The following is a 26499-nucleotide window of genomic DNA, read 5'->3' on the forward strand; positions in this document are numbered from 1 at the left end:
CTCTGCGGGGGGAGGGGGGGAATTAGTTGTGGCTGTGAGTTGTGTTCCCAGTCGCTGGTGCGGCGTCGGCGTGTGACGGGCAGATGCCCCCGGCTGCCTGCAGAGGGCGCCCTGGCTCCGCTCCGGCTGCCGCTGCTCTGCGTTCCCCCGGCGCGGAGCTGGGGGAGCGGCCTGTGGGCCGGGCCTGCTGGCAGGACGCTGGACTGGGCCTGGCGCTGCAGGCGTGATGGGGCGGCAGAGGCAGGTTAGCGGTCCCCCGCTGCCCGCGGAGGTGAGGGGCTGGCTGGCGGGCGGGGACAGGGAGCGGCAGGGGGACCCTCTCGCGCTGGCTGTGAGGGAAGGGGGCCAGAGTCCTCGTGTAGGCAGTGGAGTCAGTTGGGGGCATCCCCAGGGATCCCCGTGTGGGCAGTGGGGCTAGTTAGGGGGCAGAGATCCCCGCATCGGCAGTGGTGTCAGTTGGGGGCGGCCCAGGGATCCCCGTCTGCAAGGGGGGTCAGTTGGGGGGGCAGCCCCAGGGATCCTGCTCTTTACTGTGCTTTTGAGGTTCACTTCCTCCCCTCCTTCTTCATAGGGACTTTTTGCCCCCAGAAGGGACCTCCTGGCGAGCTAGGTAACAGGCAAAGGCCCGTGAGCTTCCCCCTCCCTTTGCCCGATGATTTCCTGCTAGGAAGCTGGGTAGCTATTGCCGGACTGGTGCTTTGTTTTGCCCGCCTCTTGGGTTTGTTTCCCCTCAGCTCCACTTTGATCTCCCTTTGGCCCTGGCCGTACATGAGTGCCTCTTACCTTTCTTTGGCCTCTGTGGTGTAAATTCAGCTGATCACATTTACAGAGGGCAGGGAATAAATATTGAAGGGAGGAGTAGCAAATGCACATGGGGGCAGAGCAAATTGAAGGAGAGTTCATGAACTAAATGTAAAGTTCTGGTCCTCCTCAGAGACTGGAAATAGAGAGAGCTCTGGTATGAAGTGTGTGTAACAAAGTAACATCAGCATCTAGGTTAAAGTTAAATTATTTTCATTTGCTGATGTTTAATACATCCTCATTACTTTTTCTTCTTCTGACCCAGTACTGTAGTTGCCTCGGGGAAGATACGGGCTCGGGATTAGGAGAATGATATTGCCAAGATTGTTTCCGAGTGGATCACAATACAAAAAAAGTTTAATAACCACCTCCATACATTATTATGCCAGCTCCCCTGGTGGCATCTTTGAAGAATTCCATTTCTTTGAAAGACTGAGAACCAAGGCAAGGACCTCTGGGATGGATTTAGGCAGCTTCTGTTTGACCTACACCCAGTGTTCTCAGTCTTTCAATGTACCTGTGAGATGGCCATTTAGCCCACATGCTGCTACCGCTCACCTTGCTCCTGGATGGCTTGTCCCCTTTCAATAATTGGCTTTATTTCTCCAGCTGAATTTTACCAGGATAAACTGGGAGCTCTGTACTGAAAAAACAAATAGTTTTTTTTTTCAAATGTGATATACATATTTGATTGTTGATTCTAAAGAGACAATCATCCATGTTGAGAGCATGCAACCAGTTAAAGAATTATTTAAAGAAAATAAGAACATTAAAGAGTTGTAGGAATAAAATAGGATCAAGTGAGTGAAATAAGTCATAAGTCTTATCACGTAGACTAGTTCCACTGATTTTGTTAGGAATACATAAATACAAATATTGTGCAACTGATTTTTCCCTTCCAAAGTCTCAAGCTGTCTTTAGTCAATATTATTTGAAAGTGAGGGGGGGACCACTTTCAAACCCATAAATTCATAGTCAGGCACCTGTAAGGGAGTCTCATTGCTTGGCATCCAAGAAGAGAGGCACTCAAAACTCAGTGGCCACTTGTGAAAATTTTCCTGCCTGCATCTTTCCCAAGGGGACACAGGAAGTTTATGGTAGATCTCCTGAGTCCTAATACAGCCACATTACTACAAGACTAGCCATCCTCTCTTCAATATAATCTTAAGGGTTGTCTACCTAGGGAAGTTGTCTGGGATAAGGTAGGGTGGGAAGTTAAAGCACAGTAGCTCTTCTGATCAATTTCCCCATGTAGCCAAGGCCTTATTACATGTCTTTCTGAGACCTGAGTACTGTAGTCTAAGTAATTCATTATGGTAGAAACAGAATGTAATTTAGAATATTTCCAAGGACTGAATGGCAGTAACTACAGTATGTACAGTAATCTTAAACGAAAAGCCAGTAAAATATTTAGAGGAAACTTTTTTTTTTTTACCTTCTTACAGAAATACAGGGTTGTGCACATAAAGAGTTGTGATGAAAGCAAAAGATTGAAGCCTCCATACATTTTCTTTTCCTTTTATTATCACTGGTGACTCAAAAACACATTTTTCTCTTTCTGTTGTACCTATCTCCTTATCCTCTTGTCTCTCCTCAGGGAACGTAGTCAGTTTTGAGGAAGCTAATGAAAAAAAGTAAATTCATGAGCTTTAAGAAGTTGTTGGAAAAAGTTTAAAATTTCTGTGCAGAAGGGAAGAAAAGGTGTATGAGCGTCCTCAAGTGGACTAAACTGATCTGAGCCCAGGAAATCCTGCAATATTCCACCATCATAATAGATATGAGAGTTTGTTCATTACAGTGTATTTCCCTGTGCAACACTGAACTGAATTAAAACAACCCCAGAAAGGAACAAAAGGACACTGACCCTGGCCTAGGAATAGTAAGATCCCAGCAGCAACAGAAGAATGTGGGTTTTAAGCCTTCCCCAGATCTTTGTCATAGCAAATAAGGCTGGGTGGATAGCATACAGAGGTCCCAGCGTGTAACAGAGCTGACAATTTTGTCGTCATGACTTTTAGAGTTGCAAAGCACTGTGCAAAATTACTCCAATAGCTGGAGCTTTAAGAGAAACAAGCAATTATTGCAATAAATTCACAGAAGTTTCCAAAACTGAAGTTAGGGTACCATGTAAATGTTAAGTAAAAATAATCCCTGAATAACCACATGCCTTAAATGTGTTGTGTGGCAAGAGGCTAAAGACAAAGATTTAATTCACCTGGGAGGTGTTTGTGGCCCATGTAGTCTCCACCACCTTTTGAAGTGTTTGGTTTTCTGTAATGGCTGCAGGTTTGTTTGTTTGTTTGTTGGGGGTAGGGTGGGGGAGGCACCATGGTGGAAGAGGGCAGGTTAATATACAATGACGTCAGGTGACTGTGTCCTTATTAACTTGCTTATACTCAATACCCACATAGATGTACAGCATTGGAACCATAGTTTTGAACAGTTTTTAATCAAATTGCTCATTTATCTAGCCCATTCTACAGATCTGTGAAATAGGCATTGTGAGAAATGGAATCTGATAGCTAAATGTTCAGATTATATGGGTGCCATAGGTGCACAGATCATTACTTGTTAACCAACCATTACAAAATGTAAGAATCTATCGTAACAATAATACTTTTTGGATGATTGAAGATACTTGCCCTTGGCGTCATGCCTAACAATTGATGTGGTCCATGACTTCAGTGGTGCAAGATCGGGCAAGTGTATCTAAAACATGCCTGTCTCCCCTGTAACCATCCACACACAGTTGTTAAACTTTAAAAGTGACTTGCAGAAATGGCTACAAAGATGAGTAACTTCAGCAATAAGTGCTGAACCATTCACTAGCCAGTTTAAATGGGGAATTCAGTATAATGTCAACATTTTTTTGTATTTTTTTATAAGTCCTGTGACATCAATTCCCCTACAAGGTTATCCAGCTCCGTCTGCAATGTGATACCCCAGCCTGCACCACATTATGATGAGACAGCTACCAGAGGTCTCATGGAAGTATAGAACAGGCCCTGGAAGGGTAAAGCTAATCCCAGTTTTATAATGTACAGCATTTATTCTATGCCATCAACCTGTAAGATTTCAAAAGACATTGAAAATACCTTCTTGTATTATAAAAACAGCTTCAACTCAATCCCTTACAGACTGGCTACATAATCTAACATGGTTCTGTGTTACCTGTAGCAGAAGAGTGTGCTCTCACACAGATATTAATTATTCCCGTTATGCACTTGGAAGTGTGTGTATAAAATCTCTAGAAACCTGAAATGACTTTCATGAAATTCTGTCATTAACCTAAGAGTAAGATTTATCAGGGTGGTGCTGATGCATGTAATTCCCTTCCCAGGCCCACTCCCACATGTATGATATATGGATTTCATACCCTGTATATGTGGTATCTTCATGCAGGCTTCACTCTGGAGTTGCTACTGACACCTCCACAACACTCTTGGAAAGCTCGTTTTCTAGTTCATTCCATGATACTTGGTCAGTGGCATGTTGAAAATAAACTTGTACTTCCTGAAAGCTCTTTGTTTTAATTTTACTCAGTTCTGAGGCATGCCTTATTTGTGTTTAGAAAAACTGATGTTTCTTGAGCCTTTCAAGTAAGAAATGTAACTTACCAGCTGAAGCAAACAACAACAAAAAAGTTTAAAATATTGGGTATTTTACTTGAAATACAGCAATATAAAACTTGCCAAACTTATAATAAAGGGAAAACAATTTTTAGAAATCCATTGGGAGTATGATGTTTGTGGCCTGATTCAAATAAATATATTCAGGAGGACTTACTTGGAAAGTTACAAGAAATCAATATTTTGTTATTTAGACTCCAGACCAAGTTTAAACAGAATTCTATTCTTAATTATCTGACATCATGAACAAATTCTTTTGTAACAGATTTTTTTCTTTTCTTTTTTTTTAATGCATACACATATCAGAGAGCCAGAATATGAAGCCCTTATTTGCACTGATAAGCAATACTTACACGAGCAGTTACATTGAAGTCTGTGTGGGTATTCATATGAATGAGGGGTTCACAATCTGACCCATTATTATTAAAAAGAGTATTTGGTAGCCCACTGTTTCACTGGGCTAATCTTACACTAAGAGGCCTCGATTCAAAACCTGGCTTTGGTCTGAAGGGAAAGTGAGTTGCTTGATTAGTGTATAATTTTTTCACATTATAGATATATTAAAGTTTGGCACCACTGCACAACTGTCAGTCTCTACCAAAGGCAGATCCAGGTACTAGAATGCCACAGGTAATGTACATTAGGATTATGCATTTGTACATTGTGTGGAGTAACCTGTACAGTATCTGCCTGTGTAATACCTGGTTCTGGGCAATGCCATTTGCCTTTTTTACTAAGCAGTAAATATAAGCAAGTGCATTATGGATTAGAGTCTGTATTTGCAGTTTTATTGTATGACTTTATGTTCCCAAACAATGTTTCCTGTGGCCAAATTACGGAAAACTTTGATTTGGTCTTTTAAATTGATATAGTCACACTGGCTGTATTTTGTGTCATTGAATTTGGCAGGTTCATTTATAAGATTGGAAATATCTGCTATATCAAGTCATCCGTCTGGATGTGGAGGTCTTTTGAGAGAGAGGATATTCAGCATTGCTAAACGGATTTGCGGATTTGCATGGGGTGAAAACAGAGCCAAAAATAAACTTCTGAAATTGAATCTCAGCACTTGAATGATGGCTCCTCAGCTGTATACACATGCTTTCAATATCTCTCCAGTAGAGAATAGGAGATTGTGTATAAATGGAACACCATGGATTTGGCATCTCTTGGAAGAATGTGTAGAAAATGCGTGGGAGTACTGGAGTGTTGTCATAGGGCTGATTTCCATTGTCTGTTTTCTGTTTGCTGCACTACCGTAAGTTTAAAATCTTAAGCAGTCTTCAAATTCACACGAGTAATCTTGCCTGAAGCCTTTTTCAAAAGCTGCTTTTTTTAAGTTGATCTTGGATACATTTCTGTTTCCATCTGCATAATAGCATATGCCAAAGTAGTATGATGTTCATGTTTAGAACAGTATTTGGTGGTTGGCAAAAGACCTTGATGTACTTATTCTGTTGTGCCAATCTGACACAAATCTCTGCCCCTGAGAGCAAATGAGAATAAGGCCCCATGTCTAGGTTAGCGAACTTACAGTGACACTGAGACAGCTGTGCCACTGTAAGATCATTCGTATAGCCACTCTGTGCCAAAAGGAGAGAGCTCTCCTATCGACAAAATAGCTAATGCCGCTCCCAGAGGTGGTTTTATGTAAGCAGGAGAAGCTCTCCTACCAACATAACACTTTTGCATACTACCACTTCTGCCAGCCAAACATTCGTCATTCAGGGGGGTGGGTTTTTTCCCCACACAGCTGAGGGATATAAGTGGTAATGTACATGGACTATGTCACCCTCACTCATCTCCCTTACGCTTGAATATGTGCACACACCTGCCGTCTTTAGTGGAGAGTGGACTAATATTTATTTAAACCACATGTTATGTCACACATACTGTCCTGCTGCTCCTAGTCAATGGACACTGGGACCGAGAAAGGGTCAGAAACAGAGTGTCAGTCAGCATTTCTGCAGTGCTGTGTGAGGTGCTTATGCAGGCAGGGGATGACAGGAATTGAGTAGGTGAAAATGTCTCAACTAAATGGAATCAAGTCCAAATAAAAAAAAATCTGTCCACATAGGGAGAATATTAGTTACTGAACTAGTAAAGGGTGTCTGGAAATGATGAAGAATAAAACCATTTTTGAGCCTTTGAGTCTCTGAAATATTATTTGAAAGGCATCTTTACATTAAAACTGTGACATTGGTGAGCACTGCATTCATCTGCCTAATAGACTCTCATCCCCTCTGTCATAGAAGCTTTGTGTATCCATAGCCATTTTATTGCTAAATGTGAATGTTTTTCTAGTTTCAGCCTTACTAAAGATGGTTACTACAGCACTGTACATCAAACACTAATAGCTTGGTTCTGCTGTCCAACAAATGCTGTGTTTCACTCCATGCCATGGAAAACAGAACATGGAAAAATAGAAGCAAGCAGTATTGGGGACAGGGTTGAGCCTTTTGTTTCTAAGCTTAAGAGAATCAGAAATATTGAGCTGGACTTGTTTTATTTCAAAATATTAGTTCAGTCATTTAGTCCCTCTACAGGAAATTCCTCATGACTGGGCTTTTTTAAAGTAAAATGTATTTAAAGAAGTTAAACATTTCATGTTTGCATCTCTTGTGAATTTTTTTTTTCATAGTCAACTTTATGTTGCTTATCAGAATGGAAAAGTGGACCAAGCACTCTCTCTGGGCTTTTTGCTGTGTTGGATTGGTGGGGACCTTACAAATTTCATAGGCTGTTATTTAACAAATCAACTGCCAGTTCAGGTAATCAGCTTTTTTTCTACCTGATGATTTATCATTTTGAAAATATATCTTTTTAGCTGTTGCAGAGAGAGATACTAGAAAAAGAAATTATCACCCTTTTATAAAGTTGTATTGTGTGACTTCGTTAGCACAGTAGGAGTGATTCTGTATCACCAGCTAGTTCCCTTCATACTGTTACTTGTATTGCATAAACCATTTCACACAATTAAGCATTTAAGTAGACTAAATGGGCTTTATTTGATAAAAGTTCAGTGGGAATTTTTCAGTTAATTTTCAAAGAAGTTTCCCTAATAAGTCAAGTTGGGAGTGAGTGGAGTCAATTAACTTTTTGTAGTCTAACAACAAAATCAAATTGTTCTAGAATAATAGAAATGTAGGACTGGAAGGGACCTTGAGAGATCATCTAGTTCATCCCCCAACCCAGGCAGGACCAACTATACCTAGATCTTCTCTGACAGATGTTTGTCTAACTGGTACTTAAAAACCTTGATGAGAATTTCACAACCTCCCTTGGTTACTGTTCCAGTCCCTACAGTTAGAAAGCGTTTCCTGTATCTAACCTAAATCTCCCTTGCTGCAGATTAAGCCAATTATTTCTTTTCCTACCTTCAGAGGACGTGGAGAATAATTGATCACAGTCCTCTTTATAACAGCTCTTAACATATTTGAAGACTTACCAGGTCCCTCACAGGCTTCTTTTCTCAAACATATCCAGTGTTTTTTTTTAACCTTTCCTTATAGGTCAGACTCTCTGAACATTTTTGTTGCTCTCTTCTGAATTGTCTCCAGTTGTCCACATTTTTCTAAAGTGTTGACCCCAAAACTGGACACAGTACTCCAGCTGAGACTTCAGCAGTGCGGAGAAGAGCAGAAAATTTACTTCCTCTGTCATACATACAGCACTTGTGTTAATACACCCCAGAATATTAGTTTTTTTCACAACTGCGTCACACTGTTGGCTCACATTCAGTTGTGATCCACTATAACCCAAGATCCTTTTCTGCAGTGCTACTGCCTACCTAGTTGTTCTCCATTTTGTATTTGTGCATTTGATTTTTCTGTCCTAAGTGAAGTACTTTGCGCTTGGCTTTATTAAATTGCATCTTGTTGATTTCAGACCAGTTCTCCAAGTTAGAATCATAGAAATGGAAGAGACCTCAAGAGGTCATCTAGTCCAGTCCCCTGCACTCAAGGCAGGATTAAGTGTTATCTAGACCAGTGGTTCCCAGACTTGTTCCGCCACTTGTGCAGGGAAAGCCCCTGGCAGGCCGGGCTGGTTTGTGTACCTGCTGCGTCCACAGGTTCAGCTGATCATGGCTCCCAGTGGCCACGGTTCATTGCTCCAGGCCAATGGGAGCTGTTGGAAGCATCATGGGACGAAGGACGTACTGGCCGCCGCTTCCAGCACCTCCCATTGACCTGGAGCAGCGAACCACGGTCAGTGGGAGCCGCGATAGGCCAAACCTGCGGACGTGGCAGGTAAACAAACCAGCCTGGATTACCAGGGGCTTTCCCTGCACAAGCAGCAGAACAAGTTTGGGAACCGCTGCTCTAGACCATCCCTGATAGGTGTTTGTCTATCCTGCTCTTAAACATCTCCAGTGATGGAGATTCCATTGATTACCTTTTAAATTAAAGCTCTCACCCCTTTTCCTTGGCCAATTGTGTATTAGTAAGGGAAAGGAACTAGGTCAAATAATGCTTTTATCTATGAATAACTTGAAAAGGGTACTTTATTGCAGGAATAGGAAGATTTCTCTGTGAAAAATACCAATGATACTTCAGCTGGATCTGCAATCCTTTCAGTCTTTACTGATCTACCTTCCCTTCTTACTTTTTTTAAAGCATGCTTCATAACCTGGAAGGCTGTCACAGGCCATAAGGGAGACCAGGACTGGGTGGAGACTAATTTCCGTTTATAACACAGTTCTGCAGCTGTCAGCCAGAAGATCCCTTTTCAGGCAGCATTACTCATTCTGTCTCCCCAACTGGGAAACAGCAGGAAAGAAAACCACACGCTTTTAGTATGGGGGAGGCAGTGAGCGTGCCACAGCCTTCCTAAGTGAACTTCTGGTTTCCCGGGTGGGACAGACACACATCTCTGGGCAAGGGAAGGGATTCAATACCTAGACCAGATAGGGATTGTTCCACATTCCTTTAAAATTTGTTTAAACCTTTGCTGTTGTAGCAGTAATTGTACTGCATAGCTCAAGCTCTATGCGGCCTCAGGTCTAAGGACCAGGAATTTGCCTTACTGTAAAAATATACCACAGTATACTGCAGCAATCTAACTTGGTTTGTATCCTAAACAGCTTTTTTGCAAAATTTTGGCGCTTATCATCTATGTGTTCTCTACATCATGTAAATCATTTCCAAAAAGATGGTCCTGTTTTCTTGAATGTATAAGAAGGTGCATCTTATGTTTTCTTTTAGATTGTCACTGCCATCTTTTATGTTAACATGGACATAATTGTGCTCTCACAGTTTGCCTACTATAAGCTCAAGAATCAGAAGACGACAAAATGTAAGACTTTCAACAATTAATTCCTTTACCACAATATGAAGTGGAATACTTTGTTCCTTGATATACTTTTCTTGAACTTTGAGGTATGAGTTTTCAGAGAGGTCTAAATGGAGGTGAGCCCCCAAATCCCAGTTAAAGTGTTCTTAGGCCCCTGTGAAAATCCCATTCTTCCTCCTTAGGGCATGACTTATCATTTTTGGAGAGTAATTGATATTTGTCCCTAAATTCAACTAGTCTATTCAGAATTTGTTACATATTTCTAGTTGGCAAAATACTGTAATAGCTGTGAGTATTTTCTATGTAAGACTGTCACTTTATATAGGTGTTTTTAAAAAATGCAATAAACTTTGTGGAATCTAGTTGCTTGCTTTAGCTTATTCCTTAGCTGAAAGTAGATAGTTTTACTATCTAAGCATATGTAAAAAGAAGATTGAAAGCTTGCATTTCTTTCCATTAGGCTCTGTTCAGTTTGTTTCCCTAATTTTGATCAAAGTTGGACTTTTTATTTTGTATTTGCTAACTGCATAAAATATCTTGACATTTTCATGTGTTCTGTGTGTGTAACTATACATAGTGAAAAAGATCCAATGGAAAAAGAATGAAATCACTTGAACTGCTTCATAAAATCCTGCCAATAATTATAGGGGGAGGGACAGCTCAGTGGTTTGAGCACTGGCTTGCTAAACCTAGGGTTGTGAGTTCAATCCTTGAGGGGGTCACTTAGGGATCTGGGGCAAAAATCAGTACTTGATCCTGCTAGTGAAGGCAGGGGGCTGGACTTGATGACCTTTCAAGGTCCCTTCCAGTTCTAGAGATAGGTATATGTCCAATTATTATTATTATTATACATTATTAGTGTTTAATCTTGAAAAATTTTGAGTCTTCCATTTATATTGCAATAACAGTCAAAGTTCTGTTCAAATTGTAAAAGCTCAGGAAGAACAGCATATTACCTGACCATATCAATAATAACATTTTAAAGTCAAAATATAAATATTAAAACCAAAGGTCTAACAAAGGTAATAAAAAGGAGAGTTACAACTTAGACGTGCCCAGCTGAATAAAGAACCAAGGGCAGCAGATATGGAACTGCTCTTAAATCCATGCAATATCTAACCATATCAAGATTAAGATTACATGGTGTGTCCTTAGCTCTGATTTTCCTTGTTTTTATTTTATAACCTTACAAAAATAAAATAAAATAAAATAAAAGGAAATTCACAGTTCCGGCTGCTGTGCTTCTTTTCAATCACACTCATGCCTAACTAGAAGGTGAAGGATAGTTTTGAGGTTAAGGTAGTGGTGTGCGACTCCAGAGATTTGGATTCAGTTCCCAGCTCTACCTCAGACTCTTGCGTGACCTTGGACAAGTTGTTTAGGGCCAGATATTTAAAGGTATTTAGCTGGTGCTGCACTCAATATTGCAATGTCTAATTGATTTATGAGACTTGATTCATTTTCAAAAGGGATTTAAGAGCTTAGATCTCATTGACAGTCAGTCAATGGGAGTGTAGCACCAGCTACATATCTTTAAATATCCGGGCCTTAGTCTTTGTGCTTCAGATGCCCATCAGTTAAATGGCAATAGTAATATGTCCTTTGTCTTGGACTGCAAACTCATAGGGCAGGGATTTTCTCTTACTGTATATCAGTACAGCTTCTAGCACAGTGGAGTGCTGCTTTCATCTGGAGCCTGTAGGCACTACTGTATTATAATACGGGAGGTACTTTATCTACTGAATTATTTATATTTTGTTCTGCTGTTTTGAAATCCTTTATAGGTGACTATAGCCCCTGTCCAGCAAGTCACATAAGCGCATGCTTAACTTTAAGCATGAATAGTCCCATTTACCTGAGTGGGACCACTCATATGCTTAGTTAATCATGTATTTAATTGCTTTGCTGGATGAGCCTCTATTAACAGCAAAGCCTTTGGGACAAGTGGAATGAAATTTATATTCCAAATGTCTTCGTATTTGGGGTGTTCAGTCAATACTCATGGAAAGAAAGTGTTCTGTTCCGTTGTATTTAGCAGCTTTTTGATTATTGTACTAGCTAAACCTGAAAGTATTAGTAGGAGCTAGTGTAAAAAGTGGACTGAATGTGAAACTTGTCTTCACGTGTAGATGTTGCAAATAGCAATGTTACTAGCCAAGAAGTCATTTATCAGCTTACTGTATTTTATTGTAGGCAGCATAAACCTGAAGAATTTCTGTGTGACCTGGGTCTTGATGTGTATAACATTGTGTGTAATTTTACCGAGTCAGCTACTGCTACGACACCAAGACCAGAGTACTGTGCTGGAAACTAGCAAGGTAATTTGTTTTTTTAGTTAACCTCCCCCCTACACAAAAAGACTATACATAAGGATTGTGGATATGCTTACCAAAATTTTCTTAGGAATTTGTATGATGATCCTAATTGCTTTAGAAATTGTGTGCGCGGTATTATGGGTATTTGTCTGAAGGATACATGCCAAACACCCACCCCAAAAAATATAGAAATTGCCTAAAAACAGCTGTGGAGATGTCTTGCAGTTCAGTCTTCCTGACTTGATATTTGACATCAGGATGTATTTCCAGCTGCTATTATTAAAATGCAGCTAATTAAGCATTACACAGCTTTCCAGTTTATATGAGTGGAAATTCTGAAATGATTTTAATTATTTGTAATTAATATGTTTAGCTACATATATTAATTAACTGATTTTTTTTTTGTAGTCATTTAAGGCAGTAGTAAAAATTACTATTGTTTTCTTTTAAACTTGTGGCCTGAAAATATTAATTGAAACATTAAAATCTATCACGGTGAATTGAGTTATTTTTAATCCTAAAGAAATCTTGAGTGCGCTCATGCAAGCTTTTAGCTTGCATTGTACTGGAATTTCATAGTTTGTACCTAAAGAAATACTTCTGCATCTTCTGAAAGAAGGCAGACTCTTTTTCTTGCCCTGAATCTCCCCTCCCCAACCTGGTTAGATTTTCCTTCAAAAAAGTGAGGACCGTAATCTCACAGTTCTCCCAATCCGAGAATATTTCTTAATGCCATTCCTAGATCTAGACTACTCCTGCATTATTTCTATTGTACCTGCGTACTGAGAAAAAAGATGTACAGGAAGTAATGACTTAGTGCAAACTAATAGAGCATAGTTCATGTAATGCAATATCCCTTCTCCTGAGTAGGGGCAGGAGTCTGAGAAGATACTGTCCCTCTTTTGAATTTTGCAAGCTATGAATTTATGCTTTTTAAGATGCACTTTATCTTATTAATGGAGATATATTAGGAGACACAACTCTGTAGTAAATTAGAGTGACAGATAAATGCACCTTCTCATCGATACTAGATAACATAGGCACTTATTTGGAGACTGGAAATGCAGGTTTACCCTCTGATATGGGAAGGTTTATAGCTCGGTGGTTTGAGCATTGGCCTGCTAAACCCAGGGTTATGTATTCAGTCCTTGAGGGGGCCATTTAGGGATCTGGGGCAAAAATCTTTCAGGGACGGTACTTGATCCTGCTGTGAGGGCAGAGGACTGGACTCAGTGAGCTTTCAAGTTCCCTTCCAGTTCTATGAGATAGGTATATCTCCATATAATTAATAAATTTAAAAAATTGTATCTGCTGTTGCCTAATACGAGAGTTGAGGGGTACATAGGTGCTGGAACTGGGGGTGCTGCCTGTGGCTTGATGTGGCTTCCATTATATACATGGTTTACAGTTTGGTTAAATGTCTCTCAGCACATGCGCACACACACAAAAATTGTTCCAACACCCTGGAAGTGTATATTCCATCATTTTGCTGATCTTCATAATAGTGCTGGTTTATTACCTATACAGTGATCCAAACTACATTGCTCAGCAGGGAAGCCTCTTATTTTCAAAATGTAGTAGAGTGGGGAAACTAACATGATTCCTGTTGAACGCAGTGGAAAATTCATTAAGTTTCCCACTTTCTTGCCACAGTGTGCTTAACTTTTCACTGGCCATTGCTGTAGTTCTTAATTTTGACGTTAGTCACCAAACCTAGCTATTTCACTGTTGAGAATAGATGCATTTTGCATTAATATTTAGCATTTAAATCCCAACTCTTGCATGTCACTAGCTTGGCTTCTGATGTGCACCACTCTGAGATAAAGATCAAACTCTTTCTAGCAGTCACCTCTTTGGCCATTTACAGCAGCATTGAACTGCTTTGAAGGAAGTTCTGGTCCAGTCCCTTTCCATAAAACCAGTGGCCATAATGCAGGCCTTGAGAGAAAGATAAACTGCAAGTTAAAACCCTTTGAAATGCTAAAAGGCATTTTTAACCAAAATCTTTTTCTGCTTTTGTTGGTTTTTCAGAACACTCTTGGTATGATCGAAATGTCAGGCTTCATTTGTGGCTATGTATCTTGCATGTTTTACTTGGGATCTAGATTTCCCCAGCTCTATAAAAACGTAAGTATATTTTTCAGAAAGTTCACTTAAATTGCATGGTGCTTCCTGTTGCTTGATGCACTGGAATCTTCCTCTCACTGAACACAAACTTCTATTTCCATTTGAAATCTGAACTTTGCATTTGGGACTATCTGAAATAAGAAGAGGCAAGGACGGAAAACTGTTTTTCCCCAAAAAAAGAGAGAGGTGCAGATTCCAGGAAGATGCAGAGCTTTCAGAGTGGACAAGAGAAGTAAATCTGAATTTATAAGGTTGAGGCAGAGGCATGCATTACACATGAAAAACAAACATGCAGTTTATATCTCTAGATTGCCAAGTGTTCTCTACTAAATAAGTAAGTAAACAATGTAGAGGGTTTTATAGAGTACAGTGAGTTTAAAACATAATCCACTGTGACTTCAAAGATCCCATTATTGATTTCATAATCTTCCTGCTGTCAATCAATAAGGCTGCAATTCTTTCACAGAGGTCACAGAAGTCATGGATTCCATGTCTTTCCATGACCTCCGTGACTTGGGCAGGGGCTGGTGCGTCTGATTTCAGGGCCACCTGAGCAGCTAGCCCCAGGGCCAGCTGCTCAGGCAGCCCACAGCCAGCAGCACCGGCCACTGCTGGAGTGACCCATGCCTAGCTGCTCTGGTGGTCCCCAGGGCCAGCTGCACCAGCCACTGCTTGGGAGGCCCAGGGCCAGCTGGCTCTGGGGACCGCCCGAGCACTGGCCGGTGTGGCTGGTCCTGCGGACTGCCTGAGCAGCAGTCCTGGGGGTGGCCCCCAGGGAGCACCTGAGCAGCACTCCTGGGCACCACCCCAGAGCCAACTGAACCAACCACTGCTCGGGCAGCCCCAGGCAGCTGGCTCCAGGGACTACACAAGCAGCAGCTGGTCCTGGGGGTAGCCCCATGGAACATCTGAGCAGCTGTCCCTGGGGCTGTCCTGGGGCCAGTTGCACCAGCCACTGCTGTGGCTCCGGGCAGCAGAATAGCCACCAGTGTGGCTGGCTCTGAGGAGCGCCTTAACAGTGGTCCTGGGGGTGCCCTAGGAACTGCCCGACCAGCAGCAGTCCCTGGGCGGCCAGAGCGGCATCCAGAGAGCAGTCCCTGGCAGCAGCAGCCGGGGGGCAGTCAACCCCCAGCACTAGAGCAGGTCCCCCCCTCCCCAGCAGGGGTTTCCCGGAGCAACGGGGCCCCAGAAGTAGATTTAGTCAGGGATATTTTTGGTAAAAGTCATTATTTTTATTTATGGCCCGTGACCTGTTCATGACTTTTACCAAAATTACCTGTGACTCAAACTTAGCTATATCAATGAGTGAAAGATTTTATATATGCAGAGAACAACAGGCATTGGAATGCATTTTGATCTTACATTGAAAAAGACTTGGCACAGTGAACTGCAGTTTATTTCCAGTCCAGCAGGCCTCTCTGAACTAAGCTATTACAGCATTTTCAAAATGCTCCACTGGAGAAAGTGAAGGAGTAACAGATTTCTGAAGAAATAAACAGTAACATTTTATAATGCGCTAGAGTCCCATTCTGCTCTGCAGCTACAGGAGTTAACATGCATTATTCCCCAGAACTATGCACATTACTACTGATTTTGATTATTCTCATGCAGAAAGTAATAGATCTAATGGAGGCAGAAGAATTAGAACCATAGGTAAATGTTTTCTAGCTGGAAAAGAATAAGTGAAATTGTGGGGGCATGTTAGAAAGTAAAATAACGGAAAAATATCTATAATTGGTCACTGTAATATATGTGACAACTTTTATTTTCCTATCAAATTTTTCTTATATTTATTTGTAGTTCCAAAGAAGATCCACGGAAGGCACATCTTACCTGCTGTTTGCATTAGCCATGATGGGAAACTGTACTTATGGAATAAGCCTTGTTTTAAAGATGCCTGCAGCTGAATCTCTCAGAAACCTTTATTTTTTACACCATCTTCCATGGCTCATTGGGAGCTTTGGAGTTCTGTTTCTAGATATTTTTGTATCCTTTTTCAGTTAGAGGAAGAGTTTCTCAGATGTGTGTTTGTAAATATTGGATAATTTGAGATTGAATTGGTAGTTTATACGGTTTTTATTCTGCATCTAAACTGATTGTGAAATGTCATCTTTTTTAAAATGATTTGCCCAGTTTTCTAAGAGGGCCAGTAAATCTGAATAAAGTATCCAAATTAAAGCTACATTGGATAGCTTTACTTTTTGTAATCAATATACAGTAGACCAAATTTTCAGTTTAAGGCGTGTGCAATGGCCCTCCCATTTGTGCATGGCTAATGTATGTTTAATATCTGAGAAACGCACAAAAAGTATTTCCAAGTGCACAAGCCAGATTGTAACTCAAACTGGCCTATTTTTAAAGGTATCTTAAATTAGTTTATTTCCAGACTCATCTAGAAGTAAAGGACAAACATGAAGCATATTAAGATATTTTTGAAAACATATGTAGTGAACATACAGCGCAGTTGCCCATAAAACTGAGTGCATCACCAGGGGCAGAAACATATGCACCCATGCATTTAAGTGTATCTTAAAGTCAGTTACTATGCTTGAAGAATCATGCACAATAGCGCACATTACAACATGGGTTAGCGTGCCAGGCTGCTGTAACAGACAGAAAGAGCTTGGTCTTAAATGAACTCTCTTAATTAGGATTTGTATTGTGTGCGTTTCCAGTCTGCTAGTTATTGCTATATATATGAACTCATTCTAGGAAGATGATTGTTCTTATTGATTGCAAATTGTTGAACAATATTGAGCCTTTGTTTCATAAGTCTAGTGAATGGTAACATATTTATTGGTCTTACCACTCACCATCTTTATAACTATCTACCCCATTATCCTTGCCAGTTAAAATTCCATGTTTTGTCTATAAAGCCAGTCAAAGAATACAGCAAGTTGTAGGAAAACCAGCCCATTTAAAATTGAATTTGGGCTCCTATTTAGTAGCCTTATGAATTTAAGTGCAACACATCCAAGGAGGAGCCTTGGGGCAGGTCTACACTACAGCCCGGATCGACGCTCTGAGATCGATCCACCAGTGGTCGATGTAGCAGGTCTAGTGAAGACCCCCAAATCAACAGCAGATCACTCTCCAGTCGATCCCTGTACTCTACCCCTGACAAGAAGAGTAAAATAAGTTGACGGGAGATTTTCTCCCATCGACCCCCCACGATGTAGACCCCATGGTAACTCTACCTAAGGTATGTTGACTCCAGCTGCGTTATTCACACAGCACACAGTCAACCTGTGGAACTCCTTGCCAGAGGATGTTGTGAAGGCCAAGACCATAACAGGATTAAAAAAAGAACTAGATAAATTCATGTAGGATAGGTCCATCAATGGCTATTAGCCAGGATGGGCAGGAATGGTGTCCCTAGCCTCTGTTTGCCAGAAGCTGGGAATGAGCGACAGGGGATGGATCACTTGATGATTACCTGTTCTGTTCATTCCCTCTGGGGTACCCGGCACTGGCCACTGTCGGAAGACAAGATACTGCGCTAGATGTACCTTTGGTCTGACCCAGTTGGGCCATTCTTATGTAGGTCGACTTACCACTGTAGTGTAGATATAGCCTTGGTTTTGTCACAGCAGAATATTTTCATGTGAACTAACGTCTTCCATTACTGTACTACTTTAAGCAACTGCACACAGTAGAACTGTAGGATGAGTTTTGGTACACAAGGCCCTCCCTGCTTAATATTAAATGAAAGGTTCTGTGGATTATTGGCTTCTACTGAGATCCCAACAATTGAGTCAATACAGAATTCCAAACCATCTAATTGTATGGAACTCAGAGCCTGGATTTTCCAGCTTTCATTTCTCTAAGCATCAGCATTTAAAGGAGGTATTCCTGACCTGTCTGGATTGAGAACTTCAAGTCAGTAGCTCAAACTAACGAGGAAGAGGATACAATATTTAAAGTGTAAAGTTGGGATAGAGTGAAAAGAAGTCTGAGAACCAGCTTAAAGCATGTATACAGTTCAATTGTTAAAACTTCAGATTGACTAACTCACTTCTTTACTCAGGATAGTCAACCCTGCTCTGTGCATCCGAAGACATGAAGTTCTAGTAAAAGGTCCTTCACAACATGAACACAGAACTTCACCACAGTGGTAATACACTACTGAGAATAACTGCCTGATTTGAAATTAAGAGGTGTAGTTCTATTATTGATGACATATTTTTCTAGCATGAGCAGACTGTTACCTTTCATGGCTCTTTGCCCTGGTTTGGACATACAAGGCTTTCGTGCCCTAAACAAAGTCCTGAGATTTTTGGCCTTAGCTGGAAACATAAAATTGCCTGATTTGCAAAAAGGAAAATCAGAATTTGATGCTGATTACCACGAGAGTACGCTACTTGCATATTTGTACATGCCCTTCCATCATGTATTCTTAAGAGGAACTCTGATATTGGCCACAAACTGCCCAGAATCGCAATGCTTGTGTGCACATGACATTCATTTCTCAGTTTTGACTTGGTTAGAGTCTGAATCCAATCCTACTAGTAGTCCTCCAGTTCAAATTATATTGAAAACAGATGCTTCCAACCTGGCTTGGGGAATTTGAAGAAACTTTGTAATCAAGAGAAAAGGAGAAACAAAAGCAGACCTCCTGCCTTGAGACATCCTCAAGATATGGAAATAAGTGCTTTCCAAAGAGAGCTTCATTACTGTTTGTTGCAGAAAATGCTAGCAAACTCACACACCACATTAGACAGTCATGAGTAAATCAGAAAGAGATAAGCAGGATCTTTCTTGATTGTTGGGAACAGAGGGAGTTGGAACAGAAAGCTCCAAATCTTCAGAAGAGAAGAGGTGTCTCAGTTGTGTATAATCACTGCCTTTGAGTGATTAACTTTCTTTTCTGGTAGTTAATTTCTGAGAACATCCACAGTTATATTAGTTGGGATGCAGCAGGGACACAACCAACCTCTAACTGACTGGGTTAGGATTATGCTTCCCTTGTCAGCCAGTTACTCAATAACTGACTTCTATAGAATTTTTGCACATATGTCTGTTGCAGTGGCAGCTGAAGTTAGCCAAGAGACTAGTGCCTAGACTGAAATGGCTGGGGGAGGGCATTCTCTATAGATCAGTGGTCCCCAACCTTTTCGTCTGGCCCCCGCCAGACAAAGGACTGTGGCGGGGGCGGAGCATCCGCCAAATGCCGCCGAATTTCAGCAGCAACACCTCTCAATGACGTCGCTTGTCAGCAGCAAGCAGCGTCATCGAGAGGCGTCGCCGCCGAAATGCTGCAGAAATTCAGTGGATGCTCAACCGCCGGCCAGGATGCAGGCGCATGTAGATGCCCCCACGGTCGCCATGGTGCCCGCGTGGGGATCCCTGCTGTAGATCAACTGGGATCCTGGAACTTTCTTCCCAGTGGTCCAGGTTTGTTTCATATTTAGGGACATTGGAAGACTCACGACTCTTCACTGGCTTTTGGTTGAGGTACAGGGTTGGGTTGGCATAAGAGTTTGGCTGAATGTGCAGTTACTTTAACTTCATCATAAAGTACTATAAAATGCCAAATATTAGAATAGTTAATGCCCAGTTCTGCTCTCAAACACATGGATGCAGCTTTAACTGATTTCCCTGGAGATTTAATTCAGTGGGAGATCTACCCATGTGGATGGACAGAATTGGGCCATTAGGTTTCCATCTTGAAATCTCCCAACCAGCCCCATTTGAACCTTTTAAGTCAATCCTCAGAACAATGCCTTGTGCCTAGATTAGACAGACCCTAGTACAGAGATTTCCCCCCCCCCCATCTCTGTTTTATTTGACATGCAGTACATTAGGTCCGGCCTTTGTCAGCAAACTACATTGAAATGTAGTTATTTGCAGATTACATTGTTACTAGAGGGCCAAAAATAAGTATAGTTAGCCAGAGCTAAGCAACAATAGTCAGAGTCTTATCAGTCCTGCCTCTTGTGATTTGCTAGGCTACCGTTTGGAATTCATTATATACTTTTGCAAAACATCATTGTGTTGTAATTCAATTACATCATGCTGAGAATCTAAGCCTGACCTGGCAATTCAGCAAGGGCAGTTTCCCAACTGAGCATACAACTTTCTCCTCTCTCAGCATCTGTTTTTCTCAGGATGGTTTCATATATCACATATTGCACATTAATATCTTTATATACTTAGAAAACAAATTTTTGACCCATTAGTTCACAGTGACTGTCCAAGACTTGGTTCTGTCTATTTAGTATGGCTGTGAGCCAGCCAAGCTGTCTGCATGCTCAGGCCTTCGTTTTCATTGAGAAAGTTATGGACATGAACAGTAAGCATGCTTCCGTACAAAAGAGCTTTAGTGGTCTTTAATTTTATTCCTTACATCCCCAAATAAGTGCATCTAGTAATAAAAATATGTGCTGGAAATATTGATCTGAAATTATACCTTGCAAGTTATTTGGAATTGGTTCCTTCCCATGTTCTTCATCTCATTAAACAAAACAGGCCACCAGGCAGGTAATGGTCATGGGCTAAGTGTGATAGTCTGTGCTGGCATGCAGGAGATTCACCATTGTCCCAACTCCCAGATCTATGGCCTGATTTCAGTGGAGTAACTCCTTATTCACACTGGTGGAAGGACTCAGTCCCACAAGAGCTCTTAATGCACTCAGCACTCTCAGAAGGTGCTCAGACACTTGCAGGATGAGGTCCTATCAAAATCCTGGTCTCTTGGTTTCCTGACCTACAGTAGCCGGAAGTGCTATGCGGCTAACTTGCTCATCTCTGATCAGGGAGAGAGCCTCATGTTAATACAGCAGTGAATAAGAGTGCTTATCTACTGTCTCTGAAGGAAATCCTGACTAATCTTTAGCTGGAAAGGACTCCAGAGGTGGGGTATTGTAAAGCTTTGGGAAAGCAGGGTGATTCGTGGGGCTGTGCCTAGGATGTAGAGAATTGCCTACCTACCTACCCGCAGCTTTCAGCAAGCATCTATGGGAATAACATTTTTTGAAATAGCAGCATGCCTTAGCTTCAAACGTCTCATTGCTACGGTCTACTAGTCAAGTTATTTTAACTTGTTTAAAGTGTTCCCAGTGGAGATCTGATGTGCCAGGTTTCCTCCCAGAGCAACTCTCTTTCATTTGTAAAATGGAATTTGAAGTATAGTGGTAGTATGACCATCTTACCTAAAGCGGTGTGAATAAGGGCTTGCATTGTACTGTGTGCATGAAGATACCTGGTAAACAGATGCCCCCTTGTATCAATTTTCCTGTTTCATGCAGTTCCCTATGACTGAAATTTCCTTCCTGATCCCATCCACTTCACCTCCTCCTTCAAAACCCCTTCAAAGTTGGATATAAACACTAATGGTAGTTTGGTCTAATACGGTGATTTTCAACCTGTGGTTCGCAGACCCATAGGTGTGTCCACAGACTAAGATTTCCAAAGGGGTCCACACCTCCATTTGAAATTTTTTTGAGGTCCTCAAATGAAAAAAAGGTTGAAAACCACTGGTCTAGTAGATGAGACGCTGGTCTGGGAGTTGGCCTTGAATTCTATTCCTAGCTCTGCCCTGACCTGCCATGTCACCTACAGCAAGTCACCTCTCAAGTGCCTGTGTGGGTTTCTCCTCCCACCTTCTGTCTTGTTTATTTGGCTTGGAAACTATTTTGGGGTCGGGGCCATCTCTTACTGAGCATGTGTTTAGTACCTAGCACAGTGGCACCCTGATCTCCCAGTTGGAGCCATGATGCACTACTGTTATACTAATACATGAAACTAAATATGCATAGTTTAACTGAACCTCTAGCACAAAATGACTGGAAAGCCGGGTTCTCTCCTCATGGTTCTGCCCCTTTACCATGCTAAGAAAGAAGTGTTTTAAAGTGAGCAAATTTGTATATACGGGGTTAGAGTCTGTGCTGCACCTCCAGGAGGCACAGCACAGAACATTCGGCCTAGAGGGACGGGAGCAAAGATATCTTTAAGTTGTCTCTGTGCCTCCCAGATTCTGGGTGTGGCTGGGGATCAGAGTAGCCCCTACAGTAAGTTAGAGCAGGCCCCCAAAGCTGCTCTCATTTATGGTAGGCTCCCTTCATCTGCTTATGGGCTGCTTTGCAGCCCAAACCAGGCCAAGTACAAAGCACTGTGGCCACTCTCCGTCATGCCTCTGAAATGCTCTCTATGGTTCCATCCCCAGCATAGCCCTCTGTCATAAACAGATAGCTAAGGGTTAACGTCTCTTTCACCTGGAAAGAAGTAATCTGAAACACTTGACCAGAGGACCAATCAGGAAACAAGACTTTTTCAAATCTGGGTGGAGGGAAATTTGTGTGTGGGTCCTTTGTTTTTGATCTTCTGCCTGTACTCCCTCTCGGCTATGGGAAGGATTTATCTATTTCCTGCTTTCTAATCTTCTGTTTCCCAGTTGTAAGTACAAATATAGTAAGGCAGTAAGGTTTCTATTGTTTTTCTTTTGTATTTACATGGGTATAGTTGCTGGAGTGCTTTGAAGTGTATTCTTTTTGAATAAGGCTGTTTATTCATATTTCTTTTAAGCAATTGACCCTGTATTTGTCACCTTAATACAGAGAGACCATTTTTATATATTTTTCTTTCTTTTTACATAAAGCTTTCTTTTTAAGACCTGTTGGAGTTTTTCTTTAGTGGGGAACTCCAGGGAATTGAGTCTGTGCTCACCAGGGAATTGGTGGGAGGAAGAAGTCAGGGGGAAATCTGTGTGTGTTAGATTTACTAGCCTGACTTTGCATTCCCTCTGGGTGAGGGGGGAAGAGAGATTAGCTCTCGGTACTTCTGTTTTCCAAGGCTGGAAACGGGGAGGGTGGAATCCCTCTGTTTAGATTCACGGAGCTTGTTTCTGTGTATCTCTCCAGGAACACCTGGAGGGGGGAAGGGAAAAGGTTTATTTCCCTTTGTTGTGAGACTCAAGGGATTTGGGTCTTGGGGTCCCCAGGGAAGATTTGGGGGGACCAGAGTGCCCCAAAACACTCTAATTTTTTGGGTGGTGGCAGCTTTACCAGGTCCAAGCTGGTAACTAAGCTTGGAGGTTTTCATGCTAACCCCCATATTTTGGACGCTAAGGTCCAAATCTGGGACTAGGTTATGATACCCTCTGCCTGGGGTTACGGGTGGAAGGAGTACAGTGTAGAGCAATGTCAGTCATACACCGCTCCTGTGCTGGAGCTTTCACCTGGGGGTCATTGTGGCTTCTTTATACTGCTGCAAGTCACTGGTGACATATATAGGGGTCAGAATGAGCACCAGGATATGGTCCAATGTGTATTAATTTGATCATCATAACTGAGGATATCTGAATTTAATGTATTCTGTCACTTGGAGTTAAAAAAATTCTGAATACTGCCAACAAGATAGTAATCTTAAATTTCCAGACCACCACACTGGTAAAACTGACTAACTCATTGCTGTAAGATATAATTGAGAACACGTGAAGCAGGATTTGAAGGATTACACATGTATGGTTTAGAAATGTCCACAGTTCAAATGAAAAATATGGATATAAACCCTCATGCATCAGAGCATAAACTAGCCATTACCTAACTAGGAAGAAACATTATAGGCATAGTAATCTTCTGTAGAGAGTTTTGAACCTTCACCTGAAGAATTGAAGTGATCACTGCCCGAGACTGGTTGGTGGACTAGATGGATGGCTGGTTTTCATCCTGTCTAGCAATTTTTTTGTTCTTAAAAGAGCAGAAAATGACATCTTTATATCTCATGTTGTTCATTTCCTTAACCAGAATATCCAGATGACTGCACAATTTATTATGTATCGCAAACAGAACAAGAGAAGACCCAGTTTAGTGGCACTGGAAGTGGAACCATTACTTGTGAATGAAGAGGATTCATAACGTTTCTGTCTCTTTATACTGTTATTTTTTCAATAAAGTTTACATTTGGAGAACTTGAAGATTTTTCACAGAGTAAAGATTAAAATTGCATCGGGACCAAGCTTATCGTCAGTGGCTTGTTCTTGTAATATTGTGAAGATACTACAAAAGAAAATATTTAATGTCTACTGTACAGTGGGTGCTAAGATGGCACATGTAATCAACACATTTTCTTCTGAATTACTCCATTTTAGTCTTTTGTCTCCTGCAATGTGTTTTGTTCTACAGTGAGGAGTGCTCTAGAAATACCTAGAATATATGATCTCCTGGTATATTCCATATTGTAAAGTAACTCAGAAGAGTGCTGGATAATACTATTGTAATTCAATGCAGATATTTCTCAACCTAGCAAGCTGTTGCAGCAAAAGGTAGTATAACTAAACTGCAAATGCTAAGGTCATGTGAACATTTTTAATCCTGCCACCATATGTAAACAGCAGGTCTATATTTTGACATATATAGCTCATTAATGATAACATGGAACTATAAAGTCACCAGCTGAAATTCACCCATGTGCCACAAGTCCTTTCAAGGCATACATATCACTTAAGGTTTTTTAAGCCTTTAGAATAGCGTCATGTATAGGCCTTGTGTGGTCTCTCCATACAGGGCTGAATTTCAGCCACCTCGAGGAGAATGAAGCCTTTAAATGCCTTTAATTGAGTGATTTTAATCCAAAGGCCAAATTTTGAACGCATAAGCACATGTAATGGGTCTGTTCATGTAATTCCCATTAAAATAATTGGGAATTCACACACAGTCTAATACAGAATTTTACTCCCGTATTTGTTCTGTTCTTGGTGTGTGCATGTTACTTTCATTAAGATAATACCTGTTTAGTGCATGTTGTGTAGAATGTACTTATAAATTACTGTATATCTACATTTTGCACAAGCTTCCTTTCTTTTCAGCCTTCTGCATATATATGGTCTAATCATTAGAAATTAGAGATAAGACTGCATTTTTTTTGCAAATGCAGTATTACTGGGAGGTATGTCTAATATACTTTGAGCAATATAGACAAGGATAAATAAATTATTTTATCCAAAATGTGTATTGAAGACTAACTAAACTTTTTTGCTGACAAAAACTGCCATAACATTGTCAACAAAAGAATTTTCACCCTTTGAAAAGTCTAAATGTTGTCTCTCTTCATATAGATTATTCAGCATTTTCCTTTTGTATAAATTCTGATAACTATGTTAAAAGGGACACTCAATTTGAAACATATCCTATTTACAAAATAATAGTTTCAATTATTGCATCTGCCCCTGAGTTCCCCTGCTAAATTTTGTGGTTTTACATTTTCTAAATTTTAAATCCTTTTCTATCTTGCTTTGTGACATCTGTATAAAACGAGAAAAACATTTAACTGTAGGGAAACTGTCTATATGGTAAGTGCTGTCAAATGTACAGACTAAAAATAAAAAATTAATTGTTCACCTCTGTAACCTCTCACTAGAGTTTAAGTATTACTTCTAAAAACAAGGTAAAGATCAAATAATTTTTAAATTAAAACATAAAATCTCCAATTGAAGTTGGAATGATCTAATCACTGCGGCAGTATTCTATGTGAACGTTAACTACATTCTGTGACCTTGTTAGAGCAAGTTAAAAATCAATGATTAGTCCACAAAACCTAAGACTTTGAGGATAGTATGATAATATTACATATTGTAGGTAGCACAAAATAGCATTGTATGTACTGTAAATAGTTACAACAGTTCTATATTGTGTAATACTGTATGTGATACAGTAAATATTGACTGGTCAATGTAATTAACATCTTTTTTACTCAGCAATAATTTAGGGTTTTGGTTTGTGGTTTTAAAGTTGCCACAACAGCTAAGAAATGCTCAAGTAGTGTGCTAGTGGAATTATCCCAACGAGTATCTTGTAAGTATTCCTCCAAGTGCTTTTAAGATACATACCCTAATAGGGCAAGACACTTCACTTGACTTTAGTGTGGCTTTGTGTGGGCACCTGGGATCAGTCCGCTTGGAGAAGTTTGCAGAATCAGGCCCTTAGCACATATTTGAGATGAGTATATATACTTCCTGATTTCTTAAACTGTTGGGAGAGTGGGTTAGAATTTGACCTTTCCAGTGCATAAATTCAGAAACAATTTATCTTACTTGTAGATTTATATGCTGTATTTAAGAGATTACCCAAAAATCTTCCCTTGCTGATGATTTAAACTGTATCGTGTTACTTTTTAATGCAGTTAACATTTGTTCTTGCATCATTGCTTCAAGGATTATCTTCCCTTTTCATTACTATATGTAATCCTGTTTTGTGTTGTGTGTACTGTGTCTATATTGCTGTGGTTTATTGAAACAACAAAATATAGGTGATACAAAATTTACTGTGATTTAGTTTAGAAATATTGAAAGATAATTTAACATCTTAATATATAACAATATTAAATATTGTCATTATTTA

At 40.6% G+C, this 26499-nt stretch overlaps 1 protein-coding gene across 7 annotated transcripts; it reads left to right on the plus strand.

Moving 5' to 3' along the window:
* The first annotated feature begins 146 nt into the window (after positions 1–146).
* On the plus strand, positions 147–26499 carry LOC127057246 (lysosomal amino acid transporter 1 homolog). Of its 7 annotated transcripts, XM_050966128.1 has the most exons (10): positions 180–271; positions 3688–3814; positions 4986–5060; positions 5340–5688; positions 7072–7201; positions 9635–9725; positions 11916–12040; positions 14069–14164; positions 15965–16150; positions 23917–26499. In XM_050966128.1, the coding sequence occupies exons 4-10, from the start codon at positions 5504–5506 to the stop codon at positions 24016–24018; spliced, it is 915 nt and encodes a 304-aa protein (XP_050822085.1). In that variant the 5' UTR covers positions 180–271; positions 3688–3814; positions 4986–5060; positions 5340–5503; the 3' UTR covers positions 24019–26499. The 7 variants fall into 7 exon arrangements, with proteins under 7 accessions (XP_050822089.1, XP_050822087.1, XP_050822090.1 ...); XM_050966130.1 differs by lacking the exon at positions 3688–3814 and having other exon boundaries at positions 174–271; XM_050966133.1 differs by lacking the exon at positions 3688–3814 and having other exon boundaries at positions 174–271; positions 4986–5043.

Source organism: Gopherus flavomarginatus, chromosome 8, assembly GCF_025201925.1.
Source record: "Gopherus flavomarginatus isolate rGopFla2 chromosome 8, rGopFla2.mat.asm, whole genome shotgun sequence".
NCBI lineage: Eukaryota > Metazoa > Chordata > Testudines > Testudinidae > Gopherus > Gopherus flavomarginatus.

Coding starts and splice junctions, on each gene's coding strand:
- LOC127057246 (XM_050966132.1), top strand. CDS start 5,504: ATGATGGCTCCTCAGCTGTATACACATGCTTTCAATATCTCTCCAGTA. Junction 5,689..7,071: donor TTTCTGTTTGCTGCACTACC/GTAAGTTTAAAA, acceptor TTTTTTTCATAG/TCAACTTTATGTTGCTTATC. Junction 7,202..9,634: donor CAAATCAACTGCCAGTTCAG/GTAATCAGCTTT, acceptor GTTTTCTTTTAG/ATTGTCACTGCCATCTTTTA.